The sequence below is a fragment of the Glossina fuscipes genome, unplaced genomic scaffold (genome assembly GCF_014805625.2).
Source record: "Glossina fuscipes isolate IAEA_lab_2018 unplaced genomic scaffold, Yale_Gfus_2 1, whole genome shotgun sequence".
Classification (NCBI taxonomy): domain Eukaryota; kingdom Metazoa; phylum Arthropoda; class Insecta; order Diptera; family Glossinidae; genus Glossina; species Glossina fuscipes.
In genome coordinates this window covers 34,897,246-34,917,465 of record NW_023998415.1, presented here as the reverse complement: position 1 = coordinate 34,917,465, position 20,220 = coordinate 34,897,246, and the positions used below count along the sequence as shown (strand labels likewise).

The 20,220-nt window shown below is 32.2% G+C and overlaps 1 protein-coding gene across 8 annotated transcripts in view; it reads right to left on the bottom strand.

Annotated features, from left to right (window-relative positions):
- Positions 1-1,915: 1,915 nt before the first annotated feature.
- LOC119632087 overlaps positions 1,916-20,220 on the bottom strand; it is a 166,751-nt gene continuing 148,446 nt past the window's right edge. For 7 of the 8 annotated variants that reach the window (XM_038024799.1, XM_038024800.1, XM_038024802.1 and 4 more), the window contains 4 exons: positions 17,080-17,217; positions 10,535-10,662; positions 5,280-5,448; positions 1,916-2,881 (listed from right to left, as the gene is read on the bottom strand). In XM_038024799.1, coding sequence (XP_037880727.1) covers positions 2,400-2,881; positions 5,280-5,448; positions 10,535-10,662; positions 17,080-17,217 — 917 coding nt within the window. In that variant the 3' untranslated portion in view covers positions 1,916-2,399. The remainder of the gene's footprint in view (positions 2,882-5,279; positions 5,449-10,534; positions 10,663-17,079; positions 17,218-20,220) is intronic. The other variant, XM_038024806.1, reaches the window with a different exon arrangement.

Genomic DNA, 20,220 nt, shown 5'->3' with positions numbered 1-20,220 from the left:
TTCAAATTTGGCAAAGACATTGGAAATCGAAAATGGGATTAATTGGCAAATGGACACGCCTACACTACGCTATAAAATGAGAACATCTCAACTTTTTGGGTCTTTTACGCGTTACGCGTATAATTTTCACATTTAGTTTATTACAAAATATGTTAATTTAGTTTTTCTCTCTTATTTTAGTCTTTTTTAGGACGATAACGATGATAAGTATAAGTATAAAAGATTCGGTCAGAACCGAATGTAATTTTTTTATTTGATTTTTTTGTTTTTTTTTTTTTTTGCTTTTTTGTTGGCTGTGACTCTCTCGATCATCGGTTAGTCCTTTGAAAAGCCTTTCGCTTAATTATTATACTCTACACCACTTTTGGTACAGGGTATGTTGAGTTTATTCGAACGAATGTAACACGCAGAAGGGCTTAAGATAGACCTGTCTTTTGTTATATCGATCGATTCAAAATCATTTTCTAAATCGATATAAGCCTGTCTGTCTGTCTGTCTGTCTGTCCGTCTGTCCGTCTAATGTATGTCCATGTATTTTTGTGTTCAAGCTGCAGGTCGCAATTTTTGAGATATTTTAATGAAATTTGGTACACTTGCTTAAGGACGGTACTTTAGATTAAGGACGAACGCTATTGCAAATGGTTTGGATTGGATCACTTATCGAAGCACATCCTATATAACGGCTTATTCTGTAAAGACGTTATATGGAAAAATATTGCAATTTTCAAGATTTCTTGGCAAAAATGGCTAAGTAGTACTATTTCGGCATTCTAAATTGGTGTGAAAACTTTGGGCCAGCCGGGGCAATTTTTTGACGAGCCCCTCATATAACCGTTCCTAGAGAAACTAAACCTTACCATGGTAAAAAGGTCGAATTTCCAATATATTATTGGCTTATAAATTGACAAAGATTAACTGAATTTGGACCACGTGCGTCTATTTTATACATACCATCCCATATGCAGATTTTCATGAAACGCAAACCCTTACATGCCAAAAAATCTAATTTTAATTTTTTTGTTCATGATAGTAATAAAAAAAGTAGAATTAAATGGACCTAATTTGAACCATATGGGTCCATTTCTTGGCTCTACTTCATATAACATCTCTCATGAGTAGTAAGCTCTTCGAAGAATGCTTTATTTTGAGTACGCTATGTTGAAAGTTAATTCACAGTAACGTTTGAACCAAAAAAATTAACGGTAGGGAATTTGGATCATGTGATCCATATATGGAGAGAAAATCGAACCTTTCAATACGCGGGCTTTCATGAAAATTATAGAAATGTGCACTCTTTGGTGTGTGATTACCAATACGAGGGAATAGCTGTACTAGGCGAAATGGTGTAGGGTATGTAATAGTTGGTGTTGCCCGACTATAATATTCTTGCTTTTTATTTTCATTTAATTTACTTAGTGTTTCATTACTTGCTATAGTTATAATAAATCATTTTAGAGATATTTTATATCTTCTTTTGTTTACTTTTTAAATTTTTAATACCGAATGAAAGACTAAACATATATCCCAAGTATGTTAAAGTCATACCATGGGCTATATATAAACATATAATACATATCCATGACCGTCATTACATGTGGATGTATATATATAATATATTAACCAGAATGTGTGATGAGACAGAAAAAGAGAGATACAGATAGATAGATAGATAGATAGATAGATAGCGAAAGAAGGAGAAAAAAGGAAGAAAGAAAGAAAGAAAGAAAGAAAGAGAGAGAGAGAGAGAGAGAGAGAGAGAGAGAGAGAGAGAGAGAGAAAGATTCTCAAAATCTACATAAATTTCTTAATTATAGAATCCCTTAAATAAATTTACAGCGGATCACCACCATCACTATGCGTCTGTTATTGATTACAACAATTACATATATATGATGACCGTCTTTTCGTATATTTGTTTTTTTTTCTGTTTTGTTTTTTCTGTTTTTTTTTTTCTTTTTTTTTATTATCAAATGTACTTTCCTTACTTTACGTCTTGCTTCTCGCTCTATTATATTTTATTTTTATTTATATTGCGTTATAAAGTTGTGTTGTTGTATAAGAAATGAAATGAGAACAGAAGAAAAACCAAAACAGAAAAAATCGTAAAACACAAACAAAAACAAAAAAGCAAAGAAAACGAAAATCAAATTTACCAACACATTACGTCACATCTGATGAAGATGAGATGAAACAGCATCTCATTGCAATAATTTACAACATGAGAGTCTTAACATTTATATGCACGTATATATATATATATATATATATATATATATATATATATATTTATATATATGTATATATGTATAAATATGTATACATACTATCGGTTGGTTGCTTACGCTGCCATTTCCTTTATGGAAAACTTACAAATTCTACATTATTGTTAAATTATTTAATCACCGCTTTTCTGCTGAGTATTGTTCGGCAGTGCTGCAGCAATGTTGACAAGCATTTCGGGAAATCTTGCCCACCATCACCACCGCTACCATATTTGTTTGCTGTTGCTGTTGCTGTTGCTGTTGGTGTTGGTGTTGCTGCTGCCTTTGTTGTTTAAGTGGATGCCTATAAAGCGGGGAAGAGCTCTTTGTGCTGCGAACACAATCTGTACAATAATTCCTTAAATTCTGTATAGCTTGCGTTGTTGTTGAACAATTGCTACTTTGGCTGATGAAACGGACACTTTTGTTGCGGTTAGCGATAGCAGTGATGCCTTTAGCTGTAGTTGATTTTATTGTTATGTTCAAGTTCCGGGCAAACGATGCCAACACATGCAATAATGCAAATGTTCCCACAATTGTGGTAATGGCTGCAAAATGGCTTAAACTTTGCAATTTACCAGCAACGGCTGCATTCGTTTGCATCGCTTCGGGCCGTTCTCCTAGAAAAATTAAAACGGTTAAACAGTTTATTTGTTCTTGTTGTTGCTATTCTTATTTCTCTTATATATTTTGTACAATAATAACTTTAAAAATTTATATTTCAGGAATAAAAAAAGAAAAGCGTAACGAGTACTCGAAAATAGAACGCATTGTTAATGAAGTGAGAAATTACAACAACTACGATCGTTTGAACTAATGTTTGTTAATAATCGTGTTGAGGGACGCAAGCATTTCATTATTGCTACATAATCATCGTGCTCCCTATAATGAACTGCAGGCTACGAATAGACTGCAAACTTGTTAACACAAAAAAAATATCTACAATAATCGTCCACGGTAAAGGTGATGGTTTTGAAAAACCTCTAAGAATGAACGCTTTAACTACAATTATTCTCGACTTTTCCATGATGAGTAACAGAAACAAAAACAAAAAAAAAAAAAAAAACAAAAAAGAAAACACTAAAAATGCTTCTTGTATGTTAAAACGATACCCACTGTCTGTCAATATGATTGTATTACGTACAACTACGCCTGGGAGACTTCCAAAAAGGACAGAATAAATGTGGAAAGCAATTTGAAACGCTTCTATCGGTCAGCTTGTCACTTCAGTTGTCGTCATACAAATACTTGCGTTTCTAGCAGTTGAGTTCCATAATATAAGCTAAGCAAACGAAATGGATTGAATTTGCTTAGTAACGCGCCCGGCGCTTAGTATACTAAACCTATCTTTGAAAAAGAAAAAAAAAATCGAAATTTTCAAAAATTTTTAATAATGACTTGCTATAAGCTAATACAGGTCTCGATATACTATTGCAAAAGAAATGTTTATTAAAAATTTTCTTAGTGTTGTCTTAGTACACTAATCCTGATCTTAATTTATACTAATTATCAAAACTAATGAATGCCGAAGAGAATTTGCCTGCAAAAGTTTAATTCGCGTTTTTCTAAGAACGCTTATCCAAAAATTTCAAGTTCTGATACATTTAAAGTTCCATAGCTCACGTATACAATTTTGTAGTTCACGGAAATTCTTACGTTTTGATAACTCGAGAATATCTTTTTTGTGAATATTAGTTACGTATTTTACACCTTCTATACGGTTCATATTGTTAAGGGCTTTAATGAGAGTTCAATTAAAGGAAACAAAAAAAAAAAAAAAAAAAAAAATTATAAAAAGGTATTATTTTCGCAGTTCAAATTGATTGCTTTAAAGTAAATATTAAAGAGAAGCTATTCTGTTTTAATTATTTGTAATTTATATCAATAGTCATTCAATTTAAATTTTGCGGTAAACAAGTGCTCTTGTTAACTCTTTGTTTATTTTCAGCGGTTATATAATCCCATCCGGTTCATTTAAATCACAACAACAATTGTTATAATAATAATAACAATAAAAAAAAAAAAAAAAAAAAAAAAAAAAAACAATATTGAAGATTATTGACATACAAACGAAATGTTCATATATATGCAATAATACATTTAAAATATATATATATATATATATATACATATATACACTCCAAGATAGATAGATTTAGATGCGGCATGATGTTGATTATTAAAGCGCGATACAATTTTAAATTACGTGAAAACTTTATTTCAATTTATTAAATTTTAATTTATGTTTACATATCAGCATATACGTCATATAGTAAAAGTCCACAGGAGCGGATGCATATCTCGAAGGGAAAGCTTGCAATAAATGATAATAAATTTTCTACTATCTGGGTATGTTTTAGCTAATGCTCGTGTGTTATGCAAAAGCTGTTCGCGTGTAACGCGTGACTTTTTACGGTAACTTATTTGTGTACATTATATAAACGTACTTGAAAAACTTATAGCTGATCGCTATTAACATCGTTTTATGTTTATCTTCTGATATTTGAAAAGCAATTTCCATGAAGGTGGATTCAACAACAGCAGGCACTCAGTTGCAGCTGATTAAAATCTGCATTATAGCGCACTTTAATATTAACAAAAGCCTCTTAAAAGCAAATTTATATTACGTAATATCTTTTTATTTCTTGCATTATGTGTGTACGCACATGAAGTTTGTGTCTATCTCTGTTGGCTGAATCTAAGCACAACTTATATATATATATATATACAACCTATATATATATATATATATATATATATATATATATATATGTTAGGTATATGATATATAGTTGGACGAATACATATACAAACACACATATATATATATATATATATATATGTGTTTGTGCAAATATATGTTCATGTACATTACGTACATTATCTACACTATGCTAGTAGCCGTGACGTGAACTATTCGCTTACTTCGCTATGCTTACTTATCTGTCAGTGCATTCATTCATTCATTCATGGCTCTGCAAAATCCGCTTCATTATGTATGCTTTTGTGTGCACTTACCTTGCAATACATGAACACGTACACTCGCTATCTCAGTATTGGATGGATAACATGAAAATTTTCCAGAATCTAACAGATCAGCATCATCAATAAGCAAAATCGATTTGGTTTCCTCCGATTTGATGGTTTTAAATTTAAGACGACCACCTGAGTTCTCCTCGCTTAAAACCTGCCGAAGCGTATAAAGAAGAATGAAAGAGAGCAAGAATTGCATAAATGACGTTTGTATTTTGCTTTTTTTCCCTTATTCCATTTAAATAAATTTTAAACAAAATAACTAAAAATATTCTTTACGTGATGCGTTAAGAACAAAGTATTATATTAAGCTTTTAATTACAAATTAAATGTTTGCGGTTTAAAGAAGAATATAACATGAACATCGCCGCGCCCCCCCCCCCCCCCCCCACCCTTTCTCTTCCTCTCCCCATCTGCCCCTCTCCACAACACACAACATGTAATTATCGAATTTATAACAATGTGCTGAATACCGGTTTCCGTTCAGTTAATACGCTAAAATTATACATGTACTGTATAAAGCACACACCTTTCGTTTTCGTTTTCATTTTTTTTTTTTTTTTCTTTTTTGAATCGCATGTTTGAGGATAATTTTTTTTTTTTCTTTGCACTTTGTTCGCTTAAAAGCGTGCTCGCTAGAGGTGCGCTATATTAATTTTCTCTTTCGTTTCTCAGCCTTTGTGACTTTCTTTATAATTAAGGGCGGTAGCTTGTATGTGTGTGTGCTCATATATATATATAGTTTTGCTTAGTAGTGTAAATATATATGTATGTATATGTACGTATTATATATATATAATGTAGGTATGCGTAGAATGTTTTTGAAAAAAAAAAAAAAAAAAAAAACATAAAAATAAAAATTCTTCTTCCGTTTCTTTTTTATTTCTGTTTGTAACGTTTCATCTTATTCGGTTGAGAAGCTTTTAGATGTGAAGACAAATTGTTGAGGTTGGCAGGAAAATAATCAAAACTTGTCTAATTCAAGGCAAACAAATGTTTTAAAAAAAAACAAAAAAAAAAAAAAATGAGAAAATAAAAAAAGAATGAAAACAAGTAAGAAATTTATGTTCGCTATGAGACGAAACTTTAGTACTCAACGCATTAGGGAAAATGTACAAAACTTGTAAAATAACTTTTTAGTTATGGGCGTGTCAATCGCTTCGATTGAATAATATTTATGATATCTCTGAGAAGTAATAGTGATTTTTGTGCCAATTGCGAGTGTTCACCTTGAATCTCTTTGTGTCATCCCTAAACCTGGCTATGCACTTGTAATGCACTTTAAATTCGAAATTCAATGAGGCAATGATTTGCCGCGTCTGTCCAAATCCGCTTATCTCATGTATGCGATCGTTACCTAAAAAGCCAATTGTTACGGTAAGGTTTAGTTTTTAGTCGGGATTTTTAGTGTTTCAAGGATAGACAGGGTGAAGACTGAACTCGAGTTAGTTATTATATACAAACTCGCGCGAATTTACTCTATTTAAGATAAGATGTGTGATACGTATTTCTGAGTTTTGTAAATGAAAAACACACATACTCTTCTTAGTATAAGGGTAAGTACAAGAGAAAAAAAACAAGTGATAAAAATTTGTTGACGTCTTTAATAAGAAAGTCTATCTTTTGACATTTACTTTAAGTTTTGTAAGCGAACATTTTTAGTAATGCGTATCTTAAACCGTTACGAACGGATTAAAAAATTAGTATACCAGAGTCACATTTTGTTGGTTATAAGGAAATAAAAAGCATTTCCGATGTTGTTCTAAACTTTTCGACTGCAAACATGAAAAACTCGACGCGGAAATAACAATTTTTAAGAACCACGGGCGGACAAGTACAAAGCAAGCTGCATAAATATGTACATGCATATTTGCATTTTGATTCCATTGTGTATAAACTATTTGAAAATTATTCTAAAACAAATTGATTTGTTTATTTCTTAGACAGCAATTTGAATATAAAACAAGTTGAAATATTTTAACTGGCCAAGGTCGACTTCCAAATACTTTACATCATTTCGCCTAATTACGCCTTCTTCACGCAAATTTTGTCGTCGATTTTTCAAAATTGTAAATGATTCGCGTCCGTTCATAAAGACGAGTTCAAAAAATCGTCCCAGTTTGAGTTCACATCTGCCACAAGAAATTTATTTGTCAAACTAGTATTCTGTATACTAGTTGTGCATAAGGCTTTATTACCCAATAAAACCTCAGTCCTTCTAAGGCTGTTTACATGGCTGCATCTTATCCTTTGTGAATCTTTCCATTTCCATAATATGCTAAAGTACTTTTTGTTTGATGATTTTCGACGAAAGATGATAGAAATAGTATCGTCTTTTTTTGATATACGCAGATTGGACGGACAGATGTTTTTTGAACGGTTTGCCGTTGTCGATTAGAGAATATTAATTTTAATAATGCCATGATCTAATTTTCTCTCAGTGCAATACGTGTCGAAGAGATCCGAAGAGTGAAAACCTTTTCCTTAATTTTCTTAAGCCAAAGTGTTCTTACTTGTGTTTGGTCATTGTTTTAACCTCTTGATAGACCACTAAAAGGTAATATGGATAATTAATTTTATTCGTTTTATTCGTGAAATGTAGAAATTACCTCTAAAGGTATCGAAAAAGATATGTATATCCTTGATCCGGGTCACCATTTTAAATCGATTTAACCATATACGTCCGTCCGTTCGTATGTCTTTTATCTTGTATTAGAAATCTTATCGCTTACATCAGAGAAGTAATTCTTTCATGTACGTATCAAACAAATCTTAATAGCTAACCTATTTGATATATGTCTCTAAAAGTCCTACGCAAGGATGGTTCACATTGGTTCATTAATATGTTTAAAATTAAAACAATTAAAAAAATTGCATTCAATTGTGATCGAACTTTTTTACCCATCACCATCATCCTAAAAAGGAAAAAAGTCAATTTTTATAGACTATAATATTGCGTGGGCGCGGCTGATTTTTTCTACTTTCAGAATAAAAGCTGAACTGTATATGTTATACGTGTTGTATGAGTAACAACCAAAAATCACGGAAAGCAAATGTATTCGCAATTTTTGCATTTGCATAACCTTGTGGGGCTGAGTTTAAGGCGTACCCTTTGATCTGTTTAGGTCATGTTCAAATTCTTTTATAAATTTGTAGGCGATATCTTCTTTTTTGCGAAAGGGAGATTGTATGCCACAAATACGACGTAGATGCGTATGGATGGAAAGATTGAGAGACGAACAGGTGAACCTGCTTAAGTCCGGCATTCCGAATTTAAAACTGGCCAAGAATATGTATAGACATCATTCAGTTTTTGGAGATTTTGCAGTTTCTGTGAGATATACGTGGGGTACCGGTGTAGAATTGTCTTTCAATCGTTTTGGTCCAGTTTCAATACTGACTTGCGTGCGAGAACTACCGACGTCTCTGCCGCATAATTGATGCCTTCATTTATGCGGCCAAAATAGTCTTTACAATAGACATCACGCATATGGACAGATGGACAGACGAAATCAGAATTTGCTGCCGATCAAGAATATATATATGTTGCGTTTTCCGCATTGCAAATGTTTTGACAGAATTAATATGCCCTTTATACTCCTATAGGCAATAAAAAAAAAATTGTTTCGCATTTGTTTGCTGCTAGTTTTCATTGATAAACTTCAACGATTCGAAACTAAATTTTACTTACGTAGTATGAGGAGGTTTCTCGTGGTGATGACAATATAAACGAATTTAGTTCACGAAATTCAAAGAAACTATGATGAGTATGAAGATCAATAAGTATATGGGTCGTAATTAAATAAAGAAATCCTAAATCTTGTTATTCATCGAACATAGTGAATATACTCTGGCGAGTGGAATCGTCAACTAATCTTATTTCCATGATATTTTAAGTGAAAAAGTCGGGGAAAATTTATTGTCGCGAAAAAATATGACTTACCGGCTTAAATAAAAGTTTGTTAGCATATGTCCATTCTAAACCCCTAGAGGAATCTTATAAATACCGCAGGTATATTTGACGGGGATGTCTGCTACGCAAGTAAATCATAGAGAATAGGTTGAAATGTGTGGTTTTTTCCGCGATTGTCTTAGTTCCTTATTTACATTCCACACTACTTGCCGTGCGGGCATATTAAGTTTGTGCAGGTGTATACATCACCAAAGAAAACTTACGATTTCAGTATTTTTATCCCTCTATCCGAATCATGTTTATGCATACATTTTAATGCCAAACTTACAGGTCACTAGCTAGTCTTGAAACATTATCATGAAATACTTGATATACTAAAATATTTTGCCTCTCCATGGAAGGTGGATGGGATCGAATTATTTTTCCAGCCTTATTTATAAAACGCTTTGAATTATCCTCGAGTAATCCTATTTTCGCTTGCTAACCGAACGCGATGGACTAGGACGATAATTTTAAAGCGCTTCCATAGTATGACAGGATTTAATTTTTAGTATTATATAGGCATCGTTTAGCTAATATAATAGTTTTATAAATAAATCTAAAGCGCTTAGGCCCTAACACTTATATTGTAATGAAAGTTAGTTTTTGGTATCGGACGGCAAACAGCCATGACGGAAATTAGGCGAAGGCATAACATTTCTAAAACAACAAAACGGGTAGAAAAATCCGAACAGGCCAAGTCTTTCTTTCGTTACTGCTTTTTGAGTCTTGAAAACGAGCGTTTGTAAAACTCCCAAAATTTTTATATCATTCCTTAAAATCTTGAAGGAATTTTCTGCGCAGTTCCCCTCTTTTGCGCGATCCTTTCGAAATATCGCGTAAAAGAAGTGACCAATAGCAGGAAATTTATGATTTTAAAGCTTACAATATATTATTTACATGTAACTCATACGCCATGTCATGCGAATTGACTTTGTATTTTAAACCAGCCTCAGAAATTAAATTTACATATAAAATATATATTTTTGATGGTCGGTATATGAAATAGGTTCGCAACAAACTTAAGGCTCGTGTTGCGGCGAGTGATAGTTTTATTGTCGACATTGGATATTATAATCCTTTTATTTGCAGGCTTTGCTTGTCAAGTCTTTTTTTTTTGCTGTATGCAATTATTTAGTTTTACTATTATTGCTATGACATGTCAATATATATATATATATATATATATACACATACATGTAAGCCTTTTAGGTTATTTCCGTGTGTTTTTTTTTTTTTTTTTATGAATAAAAATTTTTGTTTAATCATTTATTTACTGGGTGTTTACCTTATCTTGATGATACCAAAATATGTGGGTCGGTTGTTCTGGACTGAATTTTATTACGCACGTTAGATTGATTGTGCTTCCCTTGTCGACATATAAATCAGGTCCGCCCAATATGGTTGCTGTTGGCACTATAATTAAAATTAAAATAGATGCAAAAATTTTCATTTTGAAAATATACGCTTGTTATCGAGCAGCTCGCTATTATTGATTCGTTGAATATAATATACCTATATATCATATATATATATATATATATATATATATATATATATATATATATAGATGTTAATGTATTTGTACTATTGTTCCAAGTTATATTATTCAGCAGGATATACTTACGAAGCTGCATGCATTGTCACCAGATTTTAACATTTATAGAGATTTTATGATTAGTTTTTAATTTGATTATGATTTGCAAGGTATTTATTTTTTCATCCAATACCGAGAGATGAAAATGTTCCATGTCATTAATAAAATCAAGGAATTAATTTTAAATTATTTTCAAACGTCAGTGCAGTTGATTTTGTTTTGTTGAAATGTGTGACATTTAATGTCAAACTACTTAGACTTTTTGCTTTGCTAAAAAAAAAAATAATTTACAGAGCGCACTACTTTTCCTGTTTAATTCGAAAATAGTGCTATTGAAAGTCATCGATGAAAAATGGATGTGCTATGATAAAACAAGCCGTAAAAAATTATACGTGAAATCGTTTCAATGTTGATGGCGATACCCAACGCTTTGTATACGAAACGATCTGAATGCCAACCAGCCAATCGCTGAGAAATGTTCCTGATAACAACCGATGCCTGCATATGTATGCGCCTTACTCGTTGTTCACAACAAAATTTACTTTTCCTGCTTGCCTTTGCTTGAAATGCTTACGGTAAAGAAAAATTGCATAGCATTGAACAGTCGCAGCATTCTGCCACACATACGAAATTATACACATTGACATATTTTAATCAACGCCTTCAACATTTTGACTTTGGATAAACCAAACGGAAAAATCGATTTTAAAGTGCGCGGTATTTCTGCTTATTCAGCTCTAACGTGAAGAGTATTTAAAACTTGGAGCAAATTTTGTCAATTAATTATCTTCAAATTGATAAAATAATATAACAAGAAGGTTACACTCAAATCTTCTATCATCAACCGTTTGCAAAAGTTTAAATGAAAGAAAAAATTGTTTTTCATTAAAAGGATACATTGGCGCATAGAAGTCTTTTTGCAAAGAACTGATAATAAGAAGGCAAAAAAAAAAAAAGAAAAAATTTTCGATGTAACTGTAGATGTAGATGCGGTTTCTTTCCATTTTCGAACGTGAATAGTTGGTTAGGGTCATACATAAAAAATTGAAGAGCAAAACCTTTTAAATTTTAGCCTAAAGGAACAGAGATGCTTTAAGTTTACGATTTACTGTGGGTGTGTCCTTTGACCGATTTAATTCAATGCCAAACTGCATGCAAGAATTTTCAATTGTTTTTTGCCGACTTTGAAGTCTTAAGTTCTGCTTCTTAGTTTTTGTGTCAACGACACCTATCCACAAAGACACACCGACGGGCAGACATGAGTAGATCGATGCAGCATTTGACGCTGATCAAGAATACGGATACTTTATTCGATCTCTAAAGCTTAATTTTGGATTCTGCAATCTTGATGGGTATGGGAAATGAATATTCCCTCTTTCCTTCGATGGGCGCTTTAATAAAAGTGAATCTGTTTAATTATGCACTTATTTTCTTATATATATTTCAGTCCAAACAAAATTGAGAAATTTTGGTAGAAATGTTTTCACAGAATATAGCCCAGACGGACCTTGCACTGTCGGATCAATTGTTTCGCTCTCTGGAGAACTCTCTGAATGATTTCAACATGCATTAAAGTACGAGTAAAATATGTTTAAATTTAGATAAATAAAAGGATGCTATGAATTTTTTTCTTAACACAATTTTTGCACTTATTCGCTTTCTCATCGGAAATACCGATCGGAAATAAGAAGAAGCTAATGTTTTTTGAAACAATATTTTTGCACTTGTCATGTATAAATTTTACAATTTGTAATAGAATCGCTTGATGTTAGATATATATCTGGTTTGGTGTTTAGAGATTGAGGTAATTTACTTACAGCCCTTTTATTATCTGTCAAACAAAATTTAAATGTTCACGATAAACTAAGGTTTCTCAATTTTTTCCAAATTATAGAAAATATTGATCTGACACACATAGATGATATATGTATACATAGAGAACGATTATTTTAAATACAAAATATTTTAATAAGATATAAAGCGTGACTTGGCCTTATTATCCTTATTTTACCCATGAATTATTATACTCTACTGGACTTATGATGCAAGGCCAGATTAAATTTTGTACGGATGTATGCATTGTCTAGAGTAACTTGTGACGTGTGCCAAGGAGGAACGCTATTGAGGAGGCCACTTATTCGACTACTGCCAATGTAACGCCTCATTTTGCGAGGTCGTTATGCGAACAAATGTAGGAGAATGTAGCGTGTAGCGTGTTTGACTATTGTGGTTTCATTTAATTCTAATTAACATCAGTTCCCTTAATTGGTTGAATTGTTTTTTAAATTAAAGAAAGAAAAAGATTAGAAAATGTTCAACATTAGCAACTAAGATTATCAACTGTATTACACGATTTTACAGGTTTTTGTTAAGTGAGCAACTATTTTTTTTTTTTTTTTTGCAAATAAAATTAAACAAAAAAAACAATTTAAATAAATTGTTTGAATTTCTTTTTTGCTTTTAAATTTTATATTTGCACTTATTTGCATATAATCAAAGAGAAAAACTAAAAGCTTCTGCTTTTTGCTGGTAATTAAGCATGATGATGGAAAAACAAAATAAGAAGACAAAGTATTTTTTTTTTTTTTTTGAAAACAAGCGTAAAAGATTAACAATAGTATCGGGATAAAAAACTGTAATCGGCTTAAGACGATTTTTCCATATGCATCGCCTAAGGGAGGCTTTTAGCGAATTTCTTTTTTAGATGGAAGGCAAAGTAGCCGAACAATAATGTTTGGGGGTACGATTAAACATAGCTTTAAGCATAATGTCAGCAAAAAAAACAAAAAAAAAAAAATTATTTTTGTAAATTGTTTGAAAATAGCAACATTGCAGCCATTCTCTAGAGACATCTTTCACTCGTTGTAGCTCTATGGCAAGCTGCATAACTGATCCAGATTTTAATTAAAAAAAGGAGAAAAAAAATCGTTTAAAGGGGTTTTTGGAAAATGTCACTTCTTGATTTATGAAATATGTTTAAATAAACATAGTGAAAAAATCCTACGTTTTTTACTACAAAATCTTGTTTCGAGAAAGTCGCCCGTCTACTGTTTAAAATGCCAAATTTTTTGACCGTTTAAAACTCTGTTCTCACTTCCAAAATGATCTTTTCCTCTCATTCATATTTAAGCTGAAGAAGAAAAAAAAATATTCCTTGAAAAATTTACTACGGCCTACCCCATAAAAATAATGCCAAGAAGAGCACTTCATCAAGCGTCCAAAGATCAAAGAGTTTTTCGGGATCTACTATTAACACTTTTTGCCAACACTTATATTTTGCGGTTTCATGGCAATAATTTTTCAGTCCCTGCTGATATATCTGCCATATATAGATTATTTAAAGCGTATGCCTGCGTATTGTAAATAGACTAAGTACTTTAGTACGATTTCATCTTTGAGTAGCGAGCAATAAAAAGCAAGTCATTAAAATCGCATTACTAACAGCCATATTTTAAGGCTCTAATGTTGTTAGTGCATTGACATTCACTTCCACATGTGCAACGGTACTAATGATATATTCGATGTTATATGCATTTTTGGTATCAAGAGAAACCAAAAAAAAAAAAAAAAAATAAATAAATAAATAAATAAATATATAAATAAAGAAATAAATAAAAAAAAAAAAAAAAACAAAAACTAATGTTCATGCTTCAGTTTTGACTTTCTCCCTTCACTATGTGATGCGTATGCATTATGCGAGAACCATTTGCATATGAATGCCTGTGTTTATGGTCAACGTTGACAAAACAAAATAATCGTAATAAAAACAAAGCACGGCGAATTAAAATATATAAATTTAATGAAATAAACAAATTTCAATAATATAAACTAACGGCGGAAGCCTTAAAATGAAAACCATTCCTGTGTAGTGCATTTTAATGTCGATTTTTTTCCCAAGCGATTTTTAAAATATTGGCAAAAACGACTGATAAATATCAAGTTTATTTTCGATATTAATGGTATATAAATTGCAGTTGGCATGATAGTGACCCGATTAAATAAAGATATATAATGAATAGCTATTTTTGGTAAGTTTTTTTACAGCAAGTGTGACAGATTGAAGACTCGTTTTATGTACACCTCCATATACACATACATAAGTTCCCGAATTTATTCTACAGAAATAAGATAATTGATTGTTTGAAAATTATCGCTTTTAAAAAAGGTTACTAAGGAATTATTAGAAGATAAGATAACAATGCTAATAGGACCACGACAAAAAAAAAAAAACAATAAAAAAATCTGCATTCAGTTGGGACCGAATATTTTATACACATTACCGTTTTGTATAATAATTCTGTGGAAATTTATGTAGCATGTTTCTGATCTAATTTAGCAGGGCAATGGTTGACACCATAGGCGTGTTCTTGCCCTACTTGAGCCATTTTTAGATTCTCTTGCAAATTTTTAAGCGGTATTTTCTTTTTTGCGAAAGGGGAAAATTTTTGCCCCAAATACTACGCAGTTGGGTAGACATAGGGAGGGATAGACGAACAAACGGACTTGCTTAAGTGCATTCCGAATTTGAAGCTGGCCAAGACTTTACATATTTTATGGGCTTTTTGCAGCTTGCTTTTGTGCGTCATGACAGTAAAATACACTATAATATTGGATAGGTGTGGTCAATTTTTTCCACATTTTTACTACAACGTCGTTCATACAATACACATTTAATTTTTTGTCGATTTACTTTTGTCGTTTATGAGCAATGAGGGAAAATGCAATTTTTGATCGTTTTGAAAAAGAGAGGTTTATACTCACTTTACATAATATTGTAGGGGCGTCCTTCGATCGATTTGGCCTATTTTCAGTAACAACCTGAGAGCAAGAACTCTTACTACTTTTACCAAACTTGAATTTAATAGCTTTCGTTTTGCGGTCAGGTGAATGTTTATAATAGACATTACATAGATGGGCAGACAGTTGGATGGATGGACGGACAGATGGATAGACGGACAGATGGATAGATGGACAGATGGGCAGACGGACAGATGGATAGACGGACAGATAGACAGACGGACAGATGGGCGGACGAACAGATGGGCAGGCGGACAGATGGATAGATGGATAGACGGACAGATGGATAGATGGACAGATGGGCAGACGGACAGATGGATAGACGGACAGATAGACAGACGGACAGATAGACAGACGGACAGATGGGCGGACGAACAGATGGGCAGGCGGACAGATGGATAGATGGATAGATGGATAGATGGATAGATTGGCACGCTTAAATTGATTCACAATTTGCTGCAGATTAAGAATATATGCACTACATTGTAGGCGTGGCAAACGTTTTGACAAAATGAATATTACTTTCATTCTTTGGTGATGGGTGATGATAAAAAAAATGATGGTAAGATTGTTTCTGAGAATCTCCCGTTCTCGCAATTTGTACAAGAGTCTCGATAAAGGGCGGACATCCTTTGCAAGGACTCTGTTTCTTTTAAATTGTTGGTTAAGTTCTCTCATAATGTGGGTCGGGATCGACCACAAAAGGAAGTCGTAATACTTGGCTACTTGGCTTGGCTGCTTAATGCGGGCTTTTTCGATCTCGACGATTGGTTTTATTAGATTACCAAAATTTGTATTACTTGCAAACAACAGCATTTTGTCGGCCAAATTTTGCAGTCAGCCATCTTTATTTGGTTTAACATAATTCATAGCAGATGGTTAGATTGCAAGAGTATAATCTTTTATTTACAATGCGTTAACTGTTATGAGAATCATTTCTTGCCAGTTATTACATAATTTTTCTTAAGAGCAGTGTACATATTGAAAAGAGCTTAGGTAGGTGTTCTCGAAAGAATAATGCGATGTCTAACGGAATTTTGTTTGGATAGTTCACCGATCTGCAGAGAGTGTAATATTTCATAAATGAAGTATGCGTTGCCTATAAAGACTTTATGCATACGAGTTTTGTTTTCTGTTTTGCAATTCTGTTGTTTTATTGTTGTTTGGATTGTCGAATGCACAATAATTGGGATAAGGTAGTAAAACGTATCATGGATCGATAGATAGAAAAGGGAAAAATCAGAGAAGAAGTTTGTTTTTTTTTTTTTACTTTGCTATCGACCGAGATGTTGTAGCAAATTAATTTTTGCTTTTACGAAATTATTATTATTGTTAATGATGTGAAATCTTAAAGAAAACGTAATTCAGTCATAAATAAGTATTAATTAAATATTAGTGTTAAGGTTAATATTGATTATTGATTGCATTCATTCACCCACCAGCCACAGTTTGTAAGGGACCGAACATGCCAGCAAACTCATCATCACCAGACTGGTATATGCGGTCATTGCTGATCACATAGGAATCATCATTATAAAATTGCAATAACATATCGTTTTGTTCGTTGTTTAAAATGTCTGAAAAATAAAATTGAAAATTAAAAAAAAAAAAAAAAAAAAAAAAAAGAAGAAAATTTAAGAAGAAATAATAATAAAGTTTTTACAAAACAATAGTTAAAATAATATAAAGTTAAATAAAATAAACTTAAGAGACTTTTTACATTATTTCATAAACAGAGCGTGTGTTACCTGCATCATGTTCATATTTGATTATTAGCAGTAAACAATATTAGCATAAGTTATGCATATGAAATGAGTGAAAAAATAATTCGCTTGTAAAAGCGATGACATACATAAGTACCGATATACGAAGAGGATGACGTGTGTGTGATAAAACAAAATCTTATTTAGCGTCCATATTGCCGGAGGTTACTTTTTTCTGTTATTAGTTGTTGGTTTAGTAATTCACAATTTGCCATAATAGCGCATCGACAACATGGAAAATAGTTTTTGTTATTTAACACGAGATTGTTGTTGGTTTTCTTTCAGTTTAACCTTACACTTACTTCAGCCCCGATCAATTTATCATTTCATCGAATTGGATAATTTTCCTCTTAATATACTTGGCGATGAAAACATAAAATAAAATGAAACAAAAAAAAAAAAAAAAATAAAAAAAAAAAAAAAAATAAGAAAATATGAAATGAATCGTGTTGTTTTCTCTTTTTCTCTTATCCTTGTTCTTTTTCTCTATCTCTCTTCCTTTCTCCCTCTCTATTCAGCGAGAAACACGCAAGTGTTAGCTTCTCTATGATATAATGTTTCATGTTTCCTGGGTTGTTCCCTATTCACTATATTTTCAATTATGTGCTTCTGAAATTGCCGTTGGCAATTGCCAATGTGTTGAGATGTGGTGCAGCGTCGTTGTTGTTCTTGTTGTTCTATAGATAATGACGACGATTATGATTATGATGGTTACAATAACAACCATAGCAGTGACGTGGTGTTCATGTTAAAAATGACATCCATTAAATTTTCATAATTTTCATTACATGAACGTTATTAACCTTAAAAAGAAATGAATTTCTCCTCATGCACTTTGCCGACTACAAATAATTATCTCTTCCTTTTTATGCCCACCAACAAAAGACAAGGAGTTTATTAAATTTTGCCATTACTCTTACAAAGCAGAAATGCTTATTGCAAGCTTAATAAATTTTAAATAAATCTATTTAATTAGCGGGAAATTATAATATATATCCATTTTAATATATTCATGTTCTCATCTGTCCACTTTTCTAAGACTTTTTACTCTTCGAGTACAATAAGATAAAAAAACTTAAGATTTTCCCTTGAATTTTCGTATCGAATTTCAAACATAGAGTGGATAGTGTCGGCATGAACAACTCCACAATAAATAAGATATAGAAACAGAATTCGTAAAAAGCATGAAAATCAATATATTGATACTGATTGACCCATTAGCATTATGCAAGATCTTGGCAATGCAAAAGTACAAACAGCCCATATTTTTGCCATAGATTTGCTCTAAAATGCATATCATTCTTTCCTTTTGTTTCCATCATAGCTATGCTCACTAACGTAGAATGAATGCCTGATCCGATGCCAATCGACCCGCACGTCAATTTAATCTTTATGAATAGCGAAGTTGGCAAGCATTGTGACTACCAAGTGCAGGCGGTAGGAAGGCATCACACTAACCGATCCGACAGAAATGCACTAGTTTGACCCCGTCACCTCCATATCTCTTTCTTTTTTTTCTCATTTCTTTTTGATAATCACCCTATTACACAAGAGATAGGAGTCCATCTGCTGACATGAAAAAAAAGTTCTTTCATTGATTTGTTAGTCTGTCGGTCCATTTGTCAGACCATTCTCTCTTATTACACAGCGGATGGTCGAAACAATTCAAATGAGACTTATAGACGGACGTATTTAGCCCTTACACACGGATAAAAAAAAGCAAACAAGGTACAATTTCAACTTACGCCAAAACGGATTTAGGACTGTCGTGCGAGAATAGGAAGAAATAAGTGAATGACTTTACGGATAAAAATAAACCTAACAGGTATTGAAGTCATATATTTATCTCCTAGGACTGTTTTAAAATTCTTTGCAAATAATTTTCGATCGATTCACTGACACGCCTACAATTAAAAATATGCTTTAAGCGTTTAATGTTGCAAAGAAAATCAGCAAGTCATTGGAGGCACAGTGCAGATGAACGGCAAACTAAAGGATTTGTTAAATCGTCCGGAATAGCATATAAGGTTTTGGAACCGCAAATTAGCGATATCCGTCTCCTAACTAGCTTCTACGGGGACCGCAACTACCGCAAAGTAAACCAACGTACAGGATACGAATGCATGGCCATCCATGGCCGAATTAGTTGCCAGATTTTTGTAAAAACTTTAATAAGGTAAGAAGGTAGAGGGATTCATTAGAATCTTAAAGCTGGACGTTTAGGGGTAATAGCGAGAACAATAGATCTGTTTAGAAAGCAGCATGAGTTGCCCATTATATAATAATACAATACGAGACATTACAATAGAAGTCTTCCGTACATTTGTGTGACATTATGAGCACATTAAAGAAATATAGCTTAAGGCATATATAGCTTTTTTACTTATATGCATATTATTTATTTATATATACTGTATTTAGTATTATAATAATAAGTATTTTATTGTTTTTAGTAATTTACGCAAACACATACATTATGTAATATACTTTTGCTTTGAAGTTATTGCAAAAACAATTTACAATAATTTTCAGAATACACTTACGAAAGATATTATCTCGTATGCGTGTGTTTATACGAATTACTTAACTTTGTTGTTGTCTAAGACACATGAGTACACTTTTTAAGTCAAGTATCATATTTTCTGTTTATTTTCTAAAAGGAGAAGAGTGACACATAATCTGTCTACTATATTATGTGAGTGTGTGCGTGTGCATGCACTTTAACTAATACATACTTATACTTACTTATATAAGAATACATGAAATAAATATATATATATATATATATATATATATATATATATATATATATATATA